Source organism: Protomyctophum bolini (genome assembly GCF_963924005.1).
Source record: "Protomyctophum bolini genome assembly, chromosome: 5".
NCBI lineage: Eukaryota > Metazoa > Chordata > Actinopteri > Myctophiformes > Myctophidae > Protomyctophum > Protomyctophum bolini.
Genome location: NC_137866.1, coordinates 40,434,816 through 40,454,785, shown reverse-complemented (window position 1 = coordinate 40,454,785; position 19,970 = coordinate 40,434,816). Strand labels below are relative to the sequence as shown.

General features: G+C 42.8%; 1 protein-coding gene across 1 annotated transcript in view; it reads left to right on the top strand.

The window, feature by feature from the left end:
- The window catches only part of camta1a (calmodulin binding transcription activator 1a), a gene marked incomplete at both ends in the record, with an annotated part of 412,052 nt that overhangs the window by 12,671 nt on the left and 379,411 nt on the right, over positions 1–19,970 (top strand). The window contains one exon of the mRNA XM_080762953.1: positions 2,193–2,296. Within this exon, the coding sequence (XP_080619079.1) occupies positions 2,193–2,296 (104 nt within the window). The remainder of the gene's footprint in view (positions 1–2,192; positions 2,297–19,970) is intronic.

Here is a 19,970-nt window from a genome sequence, read left to right as displayed (position 1 = left end):
ATAAACCATTCCTCGTTTTGTATGCAAATTGCAAAAGCTATGGACAGGGAAAAAAGCTTACAGTTTCTAACAAGCATATGTTTATGGCGTGATGGGAGAAAAAAAATTGTCACCCCAAAGACTGTATTAGTTTTGTCCATGATATTATGAATTCAATGTAATTCGTCTCTCCAAACAAATATAATTTGCACGCACTTTAGTCTTGGATGAATTGCCATCTGCATATTTGAAACGGAATGAGGCAATGCAATGAAATGAGCAATTTGATGCATGCTTGATGCTATCTCCGAGCTGCGGCCATACTGTTTTATTATGTTAACCGATGTTGAAATTCAACATATAGGTCGCATGACACGTATTATGGTGTATGCAGTGGGCCTGGTAATTGAATAATTATTTCCCTGAATATATAGAAAACCATGGCATGCACCCCCCGGATTCCCATGTCCCTCATGTCTCTGTAGGCCACAGAATCACTCCAGGGTGTTTATTATGGCTAAATAATGAACAGAAACAACGTTTACAAGCTGCCAGTGGAATATTTCCAGTGAACTCCCCTGATACGATGTATGTCTCAATGAAATCATTTATCCATGTGCAATACCAAAACACACTGTTTGGGGAATAATTCTAGCACAGTTAACGTACACGGTAAAATCCTCAGTGTTAATTGAACTCCCAAGAGAGTACAAATGGAACCAAATGGACCCGTGAGTGGAGTTAAGCACATAAACTCACTTTGACTGGAGTCCCCCTGGGGTCTATACTAATTATCCTCTGTTTTTCCATCTACAGTACATCACATCTCTTTGCCAAAGATAGTAGATCTACAAGCTCACAACGTATCGAATTGTGACACGTTGTGAGCTTGTATAGTTGTATATCAGTTATTTTTGCCAAATAATCCTATAGGATTTTGCAATGTTCAAATAGAATCCTTTTCTCTGAATATTGCTATCATTTCTGTCTACAATAGTTTCTAAGACAAGTACCAGAGAACTCGCCTAACTTTTCTACAAGTAGTCTAACATTTGATGTAGCAGCCAGTAATTTGATTTTTTTTAATTCTATTTAAGTTTTTCACTCGACGCCTACAGTATACCCCACTGAACCGGTCGGGCCAAGTGGCAAGACATGCTTTCTTATTTATTTGCTAGAAAGCTAAATAGGAACATTTGTTGTTTGATGTGTGTCTTGACTCTTGATAAAGAATTTCATTACAATAGTTAGGATGACAATAATTTGCTTCAGGGATGATGTGCAACACGCATGACAATGCATGATTTGTACATTCTCTCATGAAATCAACTCTGAAGTTGGTAACAGCTAGGGTGTATGCTCAGCTGAATCTTTGCTTTGTTGTACAATCAACAAGAAGGCAGTTTCATCAATCGGGTTTTATCATTATCAGTTAATAAACCAAATTAAGACAACAGTGTTGTTTTTCACTTGAATTGGAGTAGTACTGTCTGAAGGGGTCTGAAGGGGTGAGTAATAGAGCTGCGTGCGCGTGTTTGCTCTGTCTGTACACACATTTGTATATGCAGGTCTATCCAGAATCATTAGCAGTGTCCTACACAGTGGTCCCCAATCTGCTTTGTGCTATGTACCCCTTGAGCTGTTTTGCCATGCCGTACGTGCACCCTCACCCATGTGTTTGGATGATTGTATAAAATGAGTTCCATTACTATCCAACAATATTAATAATATACATATCATCGATCTGGCGGGTCACTGTGGGGTTTAATAATGGAACTGTCTCAGTTTAGTACAGTGGCTGCAGGGAGAATGAGAGCAGCAACTGGACGTCTTAGTCATTTATCCACTTTTATGCCTGCACTGGTTTGTTTGGGAGCAGATTTGACCATGTACTGTATGTATTGGTTTTATCATGATCGTGACCTCTTCACAATGTAATTTGGGAATAAATTGTAAAGAGGGTACAAAATCCTATAAGAGTTTGGAACAAATCCTATTGGAAAGAATATAAATAAAGTATCTGTTCCAAAATCTTTTTTGTTCGCCTATTTGCTGTGTTATGATGTTATGTTATGAAATGCCCAGAATGTGGACCTTAGGGTTCTTGTGGTTAAAGAAACACTGACTGTGTAGCCATACAGAAAGGAGGCAGGCAGACAGGTCAATAATGTTTTGCTAAAACGTCTGTCTTCCTTCTGCTTTCTCCTTTCCAGATGAACATGGACATTTGAAAATATACCTGCCCAAAAAGCTGCTCGAATGTCTACCAAAATGCTCCTCGCTGCCAAAGGAGAGACACAGGTGGAACACTAATGAGGTAGGACCACTTCCTAGCATCCACGACTTCTCTCATTAATCTGTCACCCAACAAAACGGAGCTGCAGCTCATGAAATGCATTGTTCCTCCTCACAGCCTTTTTAAGGCCAACTGGTTTAACTGAGATGGGTGGCTGCAATGTTATTTTGAGACCCATTTCCTTCAACTGTCACCACACAAACTTCTGTGCAGTTCTTAGAAACATATCAACAATACTGACCAGTATAGTATTGACCAGACGTCTAAACTTGACACATAGTGCCATTGAATGTACAATATGTGTGCAACTAAATATCCTATGAGTATGGCCTGTATTTCTTTCTTTCTTCCTTGTGAATTTTAGACGCAGATACATTGACTTAAAGGGCCATGAAAGCCTAGACTTATTTTCTCATTAGTTTTCCAGTTCAGGTTAAAACCTACAGCAGATCAAGACATCTTTGATCTCTGCTTGGCTAGTGTGTTTGAGAAAGCTCATCTTTTCCCAACACGGACTACAGGCTGTTGTTGCATGTTGCCGTCTTCACCCCTGGCCTTTAAACATAACATGATACAGTGTGGCAGCTAGTTAAAAATCGAAATAGTTCTCTGTGTCCAACATGCTTCGAAGACAGCTTTAAAGTGACCGAACGTGTGTCATATGGTGTAGGTTGTATTTCTGCTGCAGCATCAGTCATGTGTTATCCATTAAAGGAAGCCTTGTTTGGCCTAAATCTAAATCAAACGAATTACTGACACGCGCATATTGATTTTTGTTCACAGGTCTTAACTGCTGCTGCTGTGTTCAGCATTATGCAGGACTCATAATTTCAACATAAACAGTGTTTAAGCATCGAAAGCATTGCTAAACGCCTCCAGATGTCTCACATCTACATACATTGTATGACGATAAGGAAGCTAACACTATACAGCGTGTTTTACTTTTCAGTTTGCAAAATGAAAATGGGCTACCAATTGGTCTCATTTGCATTCTTGTGAGAGAGGAAATCACAGACACTGTTTGCTTCGGCTGCCCTTGACCTATAGGCCAGTCATTTTAAATTAAGCCATGTCTTTTCAGTACAGCTTCCCTTTATCTTTTACTAGAAAGGAAAGTGTCTGTCTTGATGTTTATGTTTTATTCGTCTCACACGTTAGAAAATCTGGTTTGCATATGACTGCATGCACAGAGACTATAGCCTATCGGGAGATAGATTATTTTAGGTGGCTAAACTTTCATGAGTTTCCTAAAACTTAATATAATTGATCCCAGTTTCAGTGCATAAATAGCAGTCACTGTTATCATCGGAGGAACACCGTCAAACAAGTAATACTGTATTAATAATGGCACCCTATCCTTAATGGCGTTTAACTCTTAAAGTCCATACACACTCCCTTAAACTTGCTTGAACTTGGAGGCTTTGCTCTAGCTTGCCACAGCTTGGTTACTCAAGTTTATCTTGATGTTATAATGTCAGTGTGAAGTTTCTGTGAAATGGCTCTCTACTATGGTGGCTAAACTGTGAACATGATTAGAGTCAACTCTGGGAATTGCATCGAAGGCGAATAGATTTTTTTGATTGATTGAATACTTTATTAGCAGGCTTGTTAACAGTAGGCTACAGGTAGTACAGTCAAAGCTAAAAGTATAACAAAAAGCCCCAGGGAATGTATACCTGGCACCATGTTGTGTTTTGCATGAACACATACACACATGGAATCCATGAGCAGCAGTAGCAGCAGCCATGTTTATTTAACTATTCTCACTGCCTGTAGTCTGCTCTCACGATAGGCCAAGTTCAGATCCCCTCAGGCTTGCCAAAAATGTTAATAAATTGCTTGAACTTGGGAAAATGCAAAAAAGAATCAGCTGTGTCATTCCCTGCCTATGCCAATAATGCTCATGTTCAATTTCAGATCGATTGGCCCACCCAGTGAGGATAAAAATGGAGGACAAGGTTCTCTCGATTTTATAGTAGGATTTATGAAAGGAAAGTGAGGAACACTTTAGTCATTTGACTAGTACTCATTCCTGTCATTTGCTCACACTCTCTGAACAAGTGCAAAAATGCATTTTTACTACATCCAGATGGAGACCAAAATCACTGCAATGATCACTGACAATATAAAGTACCCAAAAAAGAAAAAGATGCAGACATTTTGCTGAATTCATTACAAAGCTGGGATTTGGGGCAAACATCGCCTCTGCATTGCAATGTCAATATTTAGTTTTTGATTGTGCGACCATATGCACCTCCATATGCAGCAGATTTCAGCTGATGAAGTGATTTTAGTGTGTATTCTATGTTTACAGTTTAGAAAGTTTTTGAGCCTGGCATCTTTGTTTGCCCATCTGACACAAAGTGACAAAGCGTTACAACTTCTACAACTTCTACAGTCTATGTGGCTCTTGGCTGTGACATTGGACTAATCTCTCACTCTCTCTCTCTCTCTCTCTCTCTCTCTCTCTCTCTCTCTCATAGTCTGTCTAATTCTTACCTAAATCTGAATATCTCGCCCCTTTGCGAAATTATAACATTACAATCTGTAAACACTAGGATATTATTATTTTCGTTAAACATGTATCACATTTACATAATCAGAGACATGATGTCTTTATTCCTCTGACAAATCCCTCTCGGTATTAAGGCATTTTCCCTTTCAGAGAATGAGAGGTACAGTAGTAATCTGACTTAAATGTTTGAGGATTTAATCAAAGTTTGTTCCAGAAATATTTAAATCAATAATGCTAAAACGAGCCATCTAAACTTTTTGATTAACTAAATTCTAACCCTATAAATTCAGTCATCTTCAGAGATGAAAATGAATTGACTGAAAAACAAGCACAGTATACAGTATATGGCAAAGACTAAACAAGGCCTATTGCAGTGTGACCTACAGGCAGCTATGCGTGATTTCTTTCTACGTCCGAGCATAGACATGGTAACGCCCCGCCTGCCTCTGATTGGCCTACCGACACTGCCCGTCTTGCCTGTCCTCCGAGATGCAAGGCTACTCCGTGGTGGAAAATAATAGTACAAGTACAAGAGAATGGCAACACGCGACAGTAACTTGTAACTTTAATTTTTGTAGAAGAGCTCCCGACCGGATCATACAGACTTTTGAAACAGAGACCAGGCTTTCCTCCGAGGTGGTGGAAAGCCTGGTGTGGTGAGGTTACATGCTGGATAGTCTGCCTCGAGGTTTTCTTTTTGCAGATAAGTAAGCATGGGATGGGACCGAGGCTACGAGGTTACTCCGTGGTGGGAAATAAATACATATCTTTTTAGTATTAGTTTACTATAATTAGATAATATACACGATAATCAACACTAACACTTTAATTTAGAACACAGCCAAATCAAATCATAGTTGTTCAATCAATTATTCAATCAAAGCAAACTTATGTATTATTTCCCACAACGGAGTAGCCTTGCATCTCGGAGGACAGGCAAGACGTCGGCAGTGTCGGTAGGCCAATCAGAGGCACGCGGGGCGTTACCATGTCTATGCTCGGACGTAGAAAGCTATATCACAAAGGATGTTGTGTTGCATTGTTGCATGTTAAGTGAGTGATTACTTTCATGTTACATTTTTACGATGTGTCTTGTGTCTTGGTTATCTGCTTTTTGAAGATAAATGAATAGTCATATGTCACAGGTAAACATCAGTCTACGGGAGCTGCAGTGCTCATAAGACGTAAATATTCTTTAGCCTTCAGTGTACAGTAATCCTCCATCTGTCATAGTTTTCTCACTATCCTTAGCCTAGTTATGGGGGGGAAGCAAAATGCTTGCTTGTTTCTAATTGGCTGATGTTGTAACTTGCTTGCCCCGTCTGACCTATTGCGCTGCTAGCAGTCTAAATTAATTAACACGTTTTTTAAATTGATCACAAAATGTGAGCCTAAGCACTTGTTTAGGATAAATGCCGTTAGCTACAGCTGTTGGCGTGTCTTGTCATTTATTACCCCAATTAAAATCGGCAGACACAGTTTATGAAAAGCGTCAAGTTGTGTTGCTAATGTGGACAACGAGACGGACGGGGGATTTCCGCTGTTGGTTTGTAGGGGATGTCATGGTAGCCCACCTGCTTTGGTGATAATGTGAGCATAAGCTACAGATTTTGTGGGTTGTGAGCTTGTAGATTTGGGCATTTTGGCTAAAGGTTCACCTATTATGACATGCCCAGAAGAGGGATGCTAGGGTTCATGTCGTTAAATTAGGCTATCTTTACCTAGAATCAAGGGCGTGTCTTTTTGTACACAGAATGCAAACCATCTTTGTCTGGGCCTCAGGTAGACAGACAGAAAAACAGAGATAGACAAGCAGGCAGGCAGGCAGACAGACAGAGAGGCAGACAGAGAGACAACAGACAGACACACAGACAGACAGGGATCAGAGAGCCTCTTTTCAGCACGATTGTGTGACTCTCAGTGAAAGTGACACCTCATCAATTCTGTGCATATTCCTGGCGCTGGTTCAGCATGATTAATGCAAACTTGTTGTTCTTCTATTCCTCTCATTTAACTCACAACGTTTCGGTGGGTTAGAGCTGTTGATGGCCACTTGAGCAAAACAGGAAATTGATTGCACGACATACCGCTGGTAATTTTATCCTTGAACACCAGATACAGTTCAGTAAAAGAAGGATCCACGTCGGCTGTGTTTTACATGACAAGTACAGTCGGCAGTAGAATATATTAACACTGTCTTGATGTCTTACAGCTGCCTCCTGGAATTTTTACTTCACCACCCTCCCTTGTCTCAATAAGTACGGTTTCAGCTTCCTTCATGAATAGTTACACATTTCTTTTCTTGAGGTCTGTTTCTCAACTGTGGGCCACGGATCACTAGTGGTCCATGGTATAATTACAGGTGGTCCATGGGGAAATCTTTAATGTTAAAATATATATTGTATCTTTATTCTATGTATCAAAAATATATTGACATATTTCCATCAAATTTAAACAACATTTTGAACTGGGCATTGTGAGGGGAAAATTATCCAAAGAAAATAATGACTGCATGTTAAGGGCTTGATATACTTGGTTGAGCGCATGTGTCATGCACGGAAAATAGCAGATCTACAAGCTCACAACATGTCACAGCATGCCGCATGGTGAGCTTGCAGCTCTGCTATTGTCAGTGCATGATAAACTTTGCGAAACCAACATTTGGCTTTGAGATCACAAAATAATAAAATAGAAATGACTGCGTTATATGACGTCTTATACGTGTTGTGGGGTGGGATTGGTCCTTGTCTTGAGGATTGTTCGAAATATTATGCGTGTGATCCAGAACAATAAAAACAGTTTCAGAAACCTCTGCTTTTATGCAGAAAATATCTGGGCTTCTACATTGCAGAGTAGGAAGTCTGGGGGTGGGCAGTGCTGCTAGTGGGGTGGAGAGTAGGAAGGCTGGGGGTGGGCAGTGCTGCTAGTGGGGTGCAGGGGAGGAAGGCTGGGGGTGGGCAGTGCTGCTAGTGGGGTGGAGGGTAGGAAGGCTGGGGGTGGGCAGTGCTGCTAGTGGGGTGCAGAGTATAAGGAAGGCTGGGGGTGGGCAGTGCTGCTAGTGGGGTGCAGAGTATAAGGAAGGCTGGGGGTGGGCAGTGCTGCTAGTGGGGTGGAGGGTAGGAAGGCTGGGGGTGGGCAGTGCTGCTAGTGGGGTGCAGAGTATAAGGAAGGCTGGGGGTGGGCAGTGCTGCTAGTGGGGTGGAGGGTAGGAAGGCTGGGGGTGGGCAGTGCTGCTAGTGGGGTGGAGGGTAGGAAGGCTGGGGGTGGGCAGTGCTGCTAGTGGGGTGCAGGGGAGGAAGGCTGGGGGTGGGCAGTGCTGCTAGTGGGGTGCAGGGGAGGAAGGCTGGGGGTGGGCAGTGCTGCTAGTGGGGTGCAGGGGAGGAAGGCTGGGGGTGGGCAGTGCTGCTAGTGGGGTGCAGGGGAGGAAGGCTGGGGGTGGGCAGTGCTGCTAGTGGGGTGCAGGGGAGGAAGGCTGGGGGTGGGCAGTGCTGCTAGTGGGGTGCAGGTAATGCACAACTATTCATTTCTATCTCATTCTTTTGATTCCCCTGTGTACATTTATGAGGAGGAGGTGTGCAGGAATACATTTCAAGCATTTACTGGAAAATTAGATAAACCAATCTGATCAAAATGCAAGGAGAGAAGGGTGGGAAGGCGGAGGGAGGGGGGAGTGGGAGACCGGCGTCAGCTGACTGTGGAACAGCCGGCGAGGAGGAGGGGATACGCTGTCAGCCTTTAAATTGTCAAGGTGAGATTAAGAACATATCTGGCAATGGCTTGACGATTCACTTCACAAACACGACCGTGGCAGAAAGAAAATTAGATATTGTTTAAAGAGGTACATAAAAAGGTCACGCCCAAAATGAGAGTATTGCTTTTGTGGAAAGAAATAAACAAACATACAAACAAAAAAGAAATATGATTGTGATCCGTAATCAGTTGGCCCTAAATGTCAGCCTTCTCTAAGGTGGTGCACAACACTGACAGGGAGAGAAGAAATACACACGGGAAGTCTCTATTCAACTCGTTCGCGGCGACATCATTTGGGGTTCCAGAGAATGGCAATTGCCACTTCTAGTGTTCACATTTTACCTCATTATTTTCTGCACATCTGAATTAAAATCAGTGCTGAGTGCATCTCAATTCACGTCCGTCCATCTATGTGACACACGTGTTTTGTGGTCGGCAACTAGACATTTAACCACTTTCGACTTGGCATCCCTAATTTGGGCATGCGATCTATAAGCAGACATTTTCATTTTTATGAATTCCAAAAATAGTGCAACCAGCCAATCTACAGGCTCGCATCGCTATTGTTTAAATAGGGCTGAAGTGGCCTTTTCCTTTTTTGTGTGCCCCCTCTAGTTTATTTCTGGGATGACGCCGCCGCTCGTTAGGGTTGCTGCTCAAGCCGCGTGGCGTTCCCACAAAACACAATGGGATGGAGCCTCCGAGGCACGAATCCTCCCAGAATTCCTCTCAGGTCCGCAACCAGCTGCTGTTGTCTGCCGGGCGCGCTGGCACCGTGACCTCTATTTTGCCAGACATATCTGTTGAGATTAGAATCTGTTTAAGGAAGGACACCTCACACGGGAAGGGCTTCAGGCTTTTATATCCCTTTCAAGATCAAACAAGGCCCCAGCCTGATGTTTGGTTGCATCGGCACCAACGTCGCAGGACAAGAAGAGATGCAATGCTGTGGAGCGATGCGGTTTCCAAAGATGCTCTTCGTGCTCTTTATCGCTCCCATTGGTCGGTGCTCTTTAGGACCCAAATTATTAACAATTAAGCATTCAGCACTTAACAAGCACACCAAAATGCACGTGATCCCTTGGTATTTCTACACATTCTCATTTGCGAGGGGAACATCGGGTTGGACCGAGCAGCAGAATATGATGTCATTATTGGCAAACATTTTCCAACATCTTAAAAAATGAGCTGTATGCCCCCCCCCCCCCTAAAACATGATCATCAGGTACTATGATTATACTACTAGGATGAAGATTTTCTTTCAAAAAAGCATACAGAAAGTGTTAAAATTATGTCCACAGTCCACATCCACCAGTTCATTAAGTATACCTGGTTTTCACCGTAGTACCACCCACCTGAACTTAGCCTAGCTCACCCACAGCTGTTGGTGTATGATAATGTGGGTGGGGTTAACTTATGATGTCACATGGTGTTATTTCAATGATGAAAGCCTTTTGACTCGAAGGCTTATTAGAGTAATGTTAACGCCATAAAGAAAGAAAAATAAAGAAATCACGGCACTCATCTGTAAGCCACGCTACTATTGTTGCACTGCCGTAAGGATACGGTTATAATAATTTCCTCGTCGCCAACATGGTATGTGAATGGGCGTGTCTTCTGCGCCTGCATCGGATGCCGAAAGTATCTGACGAAACGTAAAAAAATATTTATTTTTTAATTCCATCTTTGTCTTGTGTCAGTTACAAGTTTTCCCAAAGTTTTTTCCTAGAACTACTGCATACTGTAGTACATATATATTTTAGCTTGGCACTAGAGTAATGGCAGAGAGTTTTTACAACACACTATAAGAGAGAGAGACGTTAGTGGCTGTTGAGAAAACATGTGACACTCAACTTATTGTGAGAAGTGGGTTGAGGAGTACAGCATGAAGCCTCCAAGCCTCCAGGGGACAGGGGGACGTAAGCTAGTGTGACACCCTCAGCGCTTAATGAACAGCACAGCACTGTGGAGCAGTGTGAGGCTGTGAGCCCCACGCCACCCCCCCTCAGCTTAGAGGGCAGTGTGCCTCTGAACTGGTGCTGAACCGAGAGAGAAAGACACGACGCCATCAGCTCAGGCGTCCATCGGCCTGCTACACATTTAATGTCCCTGTCGTCAGGAATAATCCTCTTCTCTCCTGGCCTCACTCCGCCGCTAGCAGTCACGCAGCTGCATGCATGGTGGCTAACATGCAATATGCTGCCGTTCGTTGGTGCGGGGGGTGGGGGTGCACAGCCTCCTGGACACCGCCTGGGTGTGGACGCCAGCGGGAGGGTGACAACAGGCGGGGAAAGCACCGGGGCGACGGTGGAACAACAGCACAGCTAATGAAATAAAATGCATGCGATGGAGGAGGCGGGGTAATCTGGAGAGAGGATCAGTGATGGTATGAGATAGGTGCTATAATGATGAGGACAATTGGATACATTGGTGTAATCAGTCAGACCTTATCTCTTGACTGGAGCGTCATTTGGGTTAACCCTCTCCTCACCACCCTGCTGCTGGTTTTTAGAGCAGTGGCTCTCATTTATGTTGTACGATTTATTTAAATGTTTTGTTAATATTTATTTGGCCTTACTGACCGAGTGACCGTGAAGCCGGATTTATTCGTAATTACCGAAGATAGCTGTTATACAATCTCACAACTTGTCAACTGCTCCCTGTGTGCTGTATTAATAATAATATTTCACTTGCAAATGTGCGGTGACAAAAAAACCGTCTTTCTCCTTAATTATGCCGGCGGACCACTGGTTGAGAATCAGTGTATTAGATTAGAGAATACACTATCGTCGGGCAGAAACCTTATATCTCCATATTTAAGCTTTGTGTGTTTTTTCCCCAGTAACTCGATCATACTATACAGCGTCACAAAATGTGTCAAAAGTAGATATATAAGCCTGAAACACGGCATAAAGCGATGCGTGTTGAGCTTGCAGATCTGCTACTTTTGCTATCCTGAAAAGTAACAGTTTTGGTTTTTGGACATTTCCAACCGACAGAGAGGAAGCTGCAGGAGATTGCTTCAGTTGGATGCATTTTTCAGCTTTCTTTAGTTCTTTGTAATGGTAATTCTTATTTTTTTCTCTTTTTAAGTGTTTATTGAAAACAAAAATGAAAGGACAACAAAATAATGCCTCAACTTGTCTCCATGTTTCTTTCCAAACAAGAGTCCTAATAATGATACCAGGGGCCATGTCCGCCAAATGAAAGGAGGCTTCTCTTGATCATTATTAAGGATTGTGTGGCTCTATAAATGCCGGTTTCATCCAGACACACTCATGTTGCCAGGAGACGAGATTAAACTCTTGGATACATGATATAGTTGACTATTGTTTGGCTAATTTCTATTAGTTAGCATAGGTTCACTACATTAGCTATCATCGACCAGCTAATCATAGCAGGTCGGGGAGATATTCGTCCCACAAGTACATTTTGCCCAATATCTTTTCCATAATAACTACCATGGACATTATAACAAGCTAACGTCTGACCTAGGCTTCTTTATTTGGTGTCCTGGTAACCTAACAGACCTTCAAATGGGTTGGAATGTTCACTCTCGTTACCAGTAAGGAATTTGAGGGGGGGGGGGGGGGGGATGTCATCACCCTTGTTAGCAAAATGACCACATTTCCCCCTTGGTAACTATAGAACTGGTATGGAATATAGACACTGGAATTAGGATTATTAGGCCTCCTGGTCAAAGATCCAGTTAAACAACCAAAACTTCAGTCATATGTTTAATATAATTCACAAAAAAGGCCCCATCATGTATGAACTGTCAAATTGATATGGTTGGAAGCTTGTAAACCAACATAGTAATTGTAACACAAGAGCAGCAGCAATGCAGCATTCATGTATGGTAGTGTTAAAGGTAAAACCACAAGAAGCTCCTTTTTCTATACTAGATTCTCCTCGTTGAGCAACCTGTCCGTGCATATCAAACAATTTTTAAACATTTTTAAAACGAGGACATTTTTTAAACAAAATGTAAGGATGTCATGTGGAGGGAGGGTTTGGCGAAAAGCATAAAATATAGCCATTAAGTGTTGGAATGTTCGTTGTCGTTACCGTTTGAAAATAAGCATGAAACCAACTCAAAGACCCCGGTTCGGCCTCAGATGTTGATCCTCCCTGCGATCCACCCCAATCCCAACTCCTCATGTGGAGGCTCGGAGAATCCTCCCCTCAGAATATCTTGACCTCATTAGAACACGAGCTGGATCAAAGTGTTCTCCGATGGATTAACATGATTCTTATTAATGATTGGAATACGTCATCAAAGTGCTCTCTGAATGCCACTTCTGAAACAGTTTGCGCACGTACGGCACAAACAAATTAGGCCCTTTATATGTATTTATCCATGACCTGTCAATGTTGTTCTTTTATGGACGACAGTGCTTAGAGAATTCACCTTATTGAATACAAGGTCATGGCTGATTAAATGTTTATTTTCATTTGAGCTACTCGCCCTGCGTGGCCTGCCTCTGCGGGTTCGTAATTAAAATGACTCCCTCCAATTGCAAATGTTTGCGGAAATGTTCATTAGCTTCTCTGGGGCAATCAGTGGAAATTAAAGGTCATGTTTGTCTGTGTGTGTGTTTGTTTGTTTGTTTTTTCCCCCCCGTTTGCCTGTCCTGGTGTAGTAATGTCTAGAGTTGCTTCAGTAACAGGTGTCAGACATTTAGTGTACCGTAGCACTGGCTATAATCCCTAAATTATATATAATCACTGTGGATCTTGGCTATAATTATATATATATATATTTATTTTTATTTATTTATTATGAGTTCAGCTCATTTGTGCTTTCCGCTCCAGCATCTTTCTTTTTTGCACATCCAGGTGTCGGACATCCTCTTGATCGGCAATAGTCTGCGACTGCTATCTTTTCGATATACTCTATAGTGTACTGGCCTGGGCAGACCCTTGTTGGTAATCTTTTGTCCCGTTTGATGTTGAGCATACCGTAGCACTCTGGTGTAGCACCCGCCACCCATACATCATAATGCACCCATAATAGTGTACAAATGTACACATTTATACACTCTTTGGAGGATTTTACCGTGTTTCGGTTGCCGTGGTTTTCTAGGCTTTCTAACACAGGTTTTCTGGCTGGCTTTCTAACATATCCTTTCTCCTCTAAGCGTATTGTTAGTATTGTATCTAGCTGTGAAGGGAGATGTAGTGAAGCAGTCATAACGGGAACCTACAGTACCAGTTGGGTCATTTAGGGGGTCCAGCTCGCTACAACGACCTTTTGCTTTCCTCCCCCTGGATGTGCATGTGTCGACAGGGGTCCTCGGTGTCTTCTGAAGACAGAGGTGCCCACTCAAAATTACATGACCTCTGTTGTAGAAAATACAGGTCACTCCACCTCCTGTGGGGAGCCTCTATATTGAACTCAGCTTGTGTTTTCGATTTATTTCCTAGTTCTCTCTCTCTCGCTCACTCTCTCTCGTTCCCTCGCACACATTCACTCCTTCATGCTCATCTTCTCTTATGTGTTCACTGAGATGAAAAGTCATTCGGGTGAATAGATTTCTTACCTTCTTGCACTAAATGCTGGATCAGTACAGTTTTGGGCGCAGAGCCATGTCGTGATATGTTTATTTACCGGACAATATATATGAGTTGTGTGTTTATCACTAACCATAATCCACTAGGGAGTCTAAACACACTTTAAATATCTTTTTAGATCTGATTCAGATGTTTTAAAAAAAATAACTAAAACAATGCCGGACTAAGAATGTTGATGGTTATAGAACTATACACAATATCAAAATCATGCTAGCTTTGATAGAACAAGCTCTGAAAAGCTCTGAAGCTTGTAAAAGTTACAATTTGCAAAAGTTAAAGGCCTTGTAGGAATGTCCCCAATACAGTAGATATCAGCATAATTATTTTCTGTAAGTGTGTGTGTGTGTGTGTGTGTGTGTGTGTGTGTGTGTGTGTGCATGTGTGTGTGTGCGTGTGTGTGTCACCGTCTTGAGGAGGAAGCTGTTCATGTGACGTAAGATTTTAATTTGACCGAACCTCGTGCCGGACAGTATCCCTTGGTAGAGGTGGTGACCGGGATGAGATGGGTCAGCGATTATGTTTTCCTGCTCACCTCAAGAGGTTCAAGACCTGGAGCGAACGGCGGGTTGCAACCCATGCCCCTCTGGGCTGATCCGCCGCAGTGTGCCCTTGTTCTTGGCAATGATGTTTGCATTATCTGGATGTAGCTTGAGTTAAACACTCACCCGGGAAGCCTGCCGTTTCACTTTCATTTTTGCCGTCCATATTCAAGGAGTTCTTTCATTGCACGTCATGTAACTCAGTATATCGTTGTTTTTGACTATACCCCTTGTCCTATTTGGGATCTCATCAAGGTCAAACAACAAGAACACTATGTATATTTTAGTCTTTCTTTTGTGTATCAAAGGGACGAATCATTTCCCCACTGCAAAATATAACATGAAAGGGGGTTGGAGTGGAGGTCAGAAAACACTTTGTCTGTCTCTGCATGGAACAGGCAGGGATGACTTGCAGTAGGTGATTCTCAGACGTTCTCCAGGAAATCCCTTTGACGCCTTCCTTTGGCTCTGTAGGAGGCTTGGCGTCGGGTAATCTCGCGCAGGGCCGCGTGGGTTTCCTCACTGCTTCGTGGCATCATTCCCTGTGAATTGTCTGCTTCTCTCTCGCTTTATCCCTCTCCCTCTCTCTCCCACATCTTTCTCTCTCTCTCTCTCTCTCTCTCTCGCCCCTTCTTCTCCTCTCCAGCTCCCTCTAACTCTCGCGGCCTTTCTTGTTGTGTGTCGGTCTTTGATCTTTAAAGGTCCTTGAGAATGAGGAGCCAGCAGGCGTGGGATTCTCTGTGGGCCTGTGCTTTGGATCCCAGCCCATCGTGCTTCTCTCTCTCTCTCTCTCTCTCTCTCTCTCTCTCTCTCTCTCTCTCTCTCTCTCTCTCCTCTGCTCTGTCTGACGGACAGCACCGGTCATAACAGTGCCTCCACAGACCTGCTGCTGTAGCATTTGTGTGATAACACTGTCTCTCTCTCTCTCTCGCTCTCAATCTCTCAATAAAACACACAAAAGTTGTGAGAAGAAGAAGCAATTTCATTTTTATTGGCTGGGCCGGTAAAGCAGTGTTTCCCAAATGGTGTGCCAGCCAAGGCACACCGGTGTGCCGCGAGACACGTCCAGGTGTGCCTTGGGATTTGGTGACAAGAACCTATTTTGACTTGCCAATTATTGGTTGTGCACAAAATGTTTGATAACCACTGCTCTAGACACCCCCCCCCCCCCTCTCTCTCTCTCTCTTTCTCTCTTATTCTTTGTCTTTCAAAATAACACACCAAAAAATGGGAGATGAAGCAATTCCATCTTTATTGCCGCGGTAAGGGCCAGAGTGCTTGGACCGTACTGCTTCTACAAACACACAAGTGTCTCTGTTTATTCAACAGCGGCACTTTAGTGATGTGGTCTGTTCAATGATAAACCATGATCTCATCTTTAATAGTGTTTGCTCCTGAAATGTGTGGCTGTTTTCTGTGTGCGTGTGTCCAATTTATGTTTGCTATGTTTTGGATATTATTATGGTGGTGGCAGCCTTGTGTGGCCAGATTATTTGGAGATCTCCAACTACCTATTTGAAAATATCCGATCTACACATTTACACAGCGTCATGATTGCGAATCATGTGACTCATGTGAGTTTGTTAGGAAAAAGAAGGGGGGAAAATAAGTGCAAGATGTGCAAATTATAATTTCAGATGGGGGTCCATGGACAAATACACATTCATTCGGGAGTCCTTGATGTGAAACTATTTGAGAATCACTGATTTAAAACGATAATAAAAAAATTGGAAGCAAGCAAGCCCAAATAAGGAATTACACTTTAGAAACAAGGCCAAAAAAAACAGCAAGCCGCAACGACCGATATTTACGAGCAACAATCCCAAATTCACTTATAATAAGCAGATCTGGCAACACTGCTGGTGACGCCTGAATTCGGTGTAGGCCTACTGTAGTGTAGTGGACGCTAACAAAGCTGCATCCTTGACCTATCACCGTCCCAATGTGATTTGGCATTGGCTCTGATGCAGGTTTACATTATGGCTCTAGTAGGCCGATCGAGGACTTTAGAAGAGTAGTGTGTATAGCTGTGGGTGTCTCTGTGTGTCTGGAGCTAATCTTGACAAACTCAAGATTACACAAACCAGCGCCACATATCAGTACAAGGTAGCCTACTATATTTTTCTTCACATTTGTTTTATGTTTTTTATTTATTTGACTTCATAATGGAAGTCTGATAAGGCATGGCCAAATTTGGAGTTATAGATGTCACATCATGACTGACATTGTAGGACCATGGCCATGCTAAATCCAGGATCCACATTGGAGCCACACCACCATCATGATTCTGTTACCCTAGTTATTATTTTAGTGTTTTGCTTGTTCCCCGCGGTTTTAGCAACACATTCTGTTTGATTCTTACATGTCTGTGGTGGAGGGAGGCTTTTAGAGACTGCATGGACACTAATATGGTGGTCACGGTGGAGTAGCTTTGATCATCATGTGTACGCTGTGTCAGTGTATACTTATCAAGTATGTTCAAATCTCTCTCCCTCTAAAGAGAGGTGAACAGGAGGTGTTATTGACGTTATGTTATTGACATTAGTCAGTGGTTGTAGTGGGTGTACACAGTGCAAGCTTACTTCTGTATTCATGCATCCTTTCATGTCTTCAGTGATCTTTTTTGTTGTTGCAAAAGCAAAGAGGCAGTTGAGCTGATGGCAGCAGTTCTTTGTGGGTATAGGAGGGAGACCTCTGTCTCACTCAGACACATGCAGTACAGTACAATGTCCAGTATTAGTTCTCAAACTATACCTGTGCAGTATCTGTGAAGCTTTTACAACATTTGCAGGCCAGAAACGTGAGCGTTTTGGCAGGTTGACAAGCATTTGGACGTGTAGCAGTCTGGCACCTGTCATCGCCTCTCCTGTATTAGATTCCGCTACACCGTAAAATCCTCAGTGCTAATTTAGCACTGAGCATGTACTCTATGTAACCAAATGGACCCCCATTTGGATATATTTGTTACACTCAAATGGATGAATGAACACTGAGGACTTTACTGTGTGCTCTGTGATCTTCTCCCCAAATGGTTTAATATCGAACGTCACGTCACGCCTTAGCAACGCCATGGCAACGAGGCAGACTAGCGGATCGATTCACACAGTCGATTCCAACGGGGGCGTGTCAGGCAACGGAGATCATGTCAACGTCACTTGTAGTCAATTACGAGCTCATATAGTTTTGAACGAAAGACTCAAAATACACATACTGTATTTTGTTACAGATTGCAGCTTTAAGGTCTTGTGTGAAGTGCTTTAAATTGTCCTTTACTCTGTCATAAAGTCCTGCTAAATCACCACAACGTTGGCCTGTTTTTGTTTTTGTTGTATTTGCATTTCAGTACCTGATCATATCAAAGGTTATCCCCCCCTTAACTCCATTGTTCTCCTCATGTGTGTCACTGCATGGCTGCTGTCCATTCAGGGACAGTCCTCAGAGGACTTTAATGTCCTCTTGGTGGGACGGACGTCCTTGAGCCTTTGTGTGTCTGGGCCACATGTGAAAGTCCCTTTCTCTTCAGAGGTGTTTACACATCAATACAAGGGCTGACACGGACGTAAAGTAAAGATCCATCCCACATCCAGGTTCTTATATGAGCCTTGTTAAATAATGACCTCTGTAGGTTTGTGTTCTGAGAGGTCAACCGTTCTGACTGGTACATACCTATAAACCTTGGTTAGGTCCATTTGGTTTCATTTACAAATAGACACATTAAGCACTGGATATTTTGTTGTGTTCAGTATGTCACAAATTATACTATTTATTTTTAAAGTAATTTGTAGACTTAACAGAACTCCTTGTATTATTCCTCTGCTTTAACTGAACTCTGAAGTAGTTAAATGTCCTGCGGCAATAACGGCAAAGAAATAAGTCTCACTTAATAGTTTATTTTTTTGTATCAAAATAAATGACTGACTGTCGTAAACAGTCTTGGGCCAATTGAATGTGGTAATCATGAGATAAAGAAAAGCCAAAACATTGTCTTTTTTATTACACTGCTCTATTTATTTATTATTTATACGTGTGGAGCTTCGGTTGAACAATACGATGGAGGACAAACTGCTTTCATGTAATAAAGATGACACTGGTTGGATGATGCAACTACTGGTTACTGGATAGGCTACTGGGCCTGGGGAGGAGAACCACGGAATGTTGCTTAGATATCCTTTTTTATCGTTTTAAGATATTTAAACATTAATGGAGTTAATTACTTCGCTTCTTTTTGTCTTCCTCATGACCTCATGGATCATGTTTCCCCCCTTCACGACTGCTGAATCATCTCACATTTTATATCACGCACCCACGCATGCACGTACGCAGGCAGGCAGGCAGGCAGGCAGGCAGGCTGTGGTCTTGGTTTGTGTCGTATTGTGCTTTAGTGTGTCCGTTTTGTTCATAGTTTTTTTCCCCCTGACAATTAAAAGTTCCACACCCATCCTCAACATCCACTCGGGAGACAAAGTGTAAGTAGGGAGGTTGTGTATTAAAAATGGAAGGGCACAGCTTTCTTAGCTGGGGATTTTTTCCCCCCTGAATCAGCATGGGTGTTGATTGGCGGTGAAATCTGCACCAGTGGAACCCCCTATCGTATGCTCTTTGCACCCCGAGCCTGGTAGGTAGATGAGGTATCCTTTTCAACAGTTCATTAGAATGTGTCCCTCCCCCCCTCGCCTGTCCTTTGGCAGAACCTCGAGGAACCATTGAAATTCTGTGTCGCCTTTAGAAATGTGTGTTGATGAGACACAGACACAGCGCAGACCCACAGTGGCTCTGCTGTTCTCCCGCTGCAGGACCTTTTTCAAAGTCATGTTTTATATAATTAGCCGAGGAGTCAAACTGCTTTGACGGTCTACCCAACAATGGAAATGCTTAGCGGCGTGGTCGTATTTGCTGGGGGGGATGCAGGGCAGGGCAGGGGGCCTCTGCTTTTGATATACCCCCCCCTTTGGTCATTCATGTTTTTGTGGCCGGATATGTTTTATCCCTGCTTCTGGTCAGGCTGAACTAGGTGCATTTCCTTTTGCGAGCTTGTAGATTGGCTAATTTGGCTATTTGTTGTATAAAGAAGCACCTGTATAGAGCTTAAATGGTTGAGAAAATGTCCCCCCCCCCCTCAGTTGTCTTTTTTTCTTTTTTAAACAAATTGAACCCTGCTCTTGGTGGATGTATCGTCTGGACTGTGTTTGCCCCTTGTCTCATCCTCTCAATAAGTGACGCTGGTGACAGTTTTCCTTCCTCATTGTGAGTCATTGGATTTCTGTTGGATATAACTAATGATGTGTGACAACCTGATACACAGTTTGAATAAATTCCA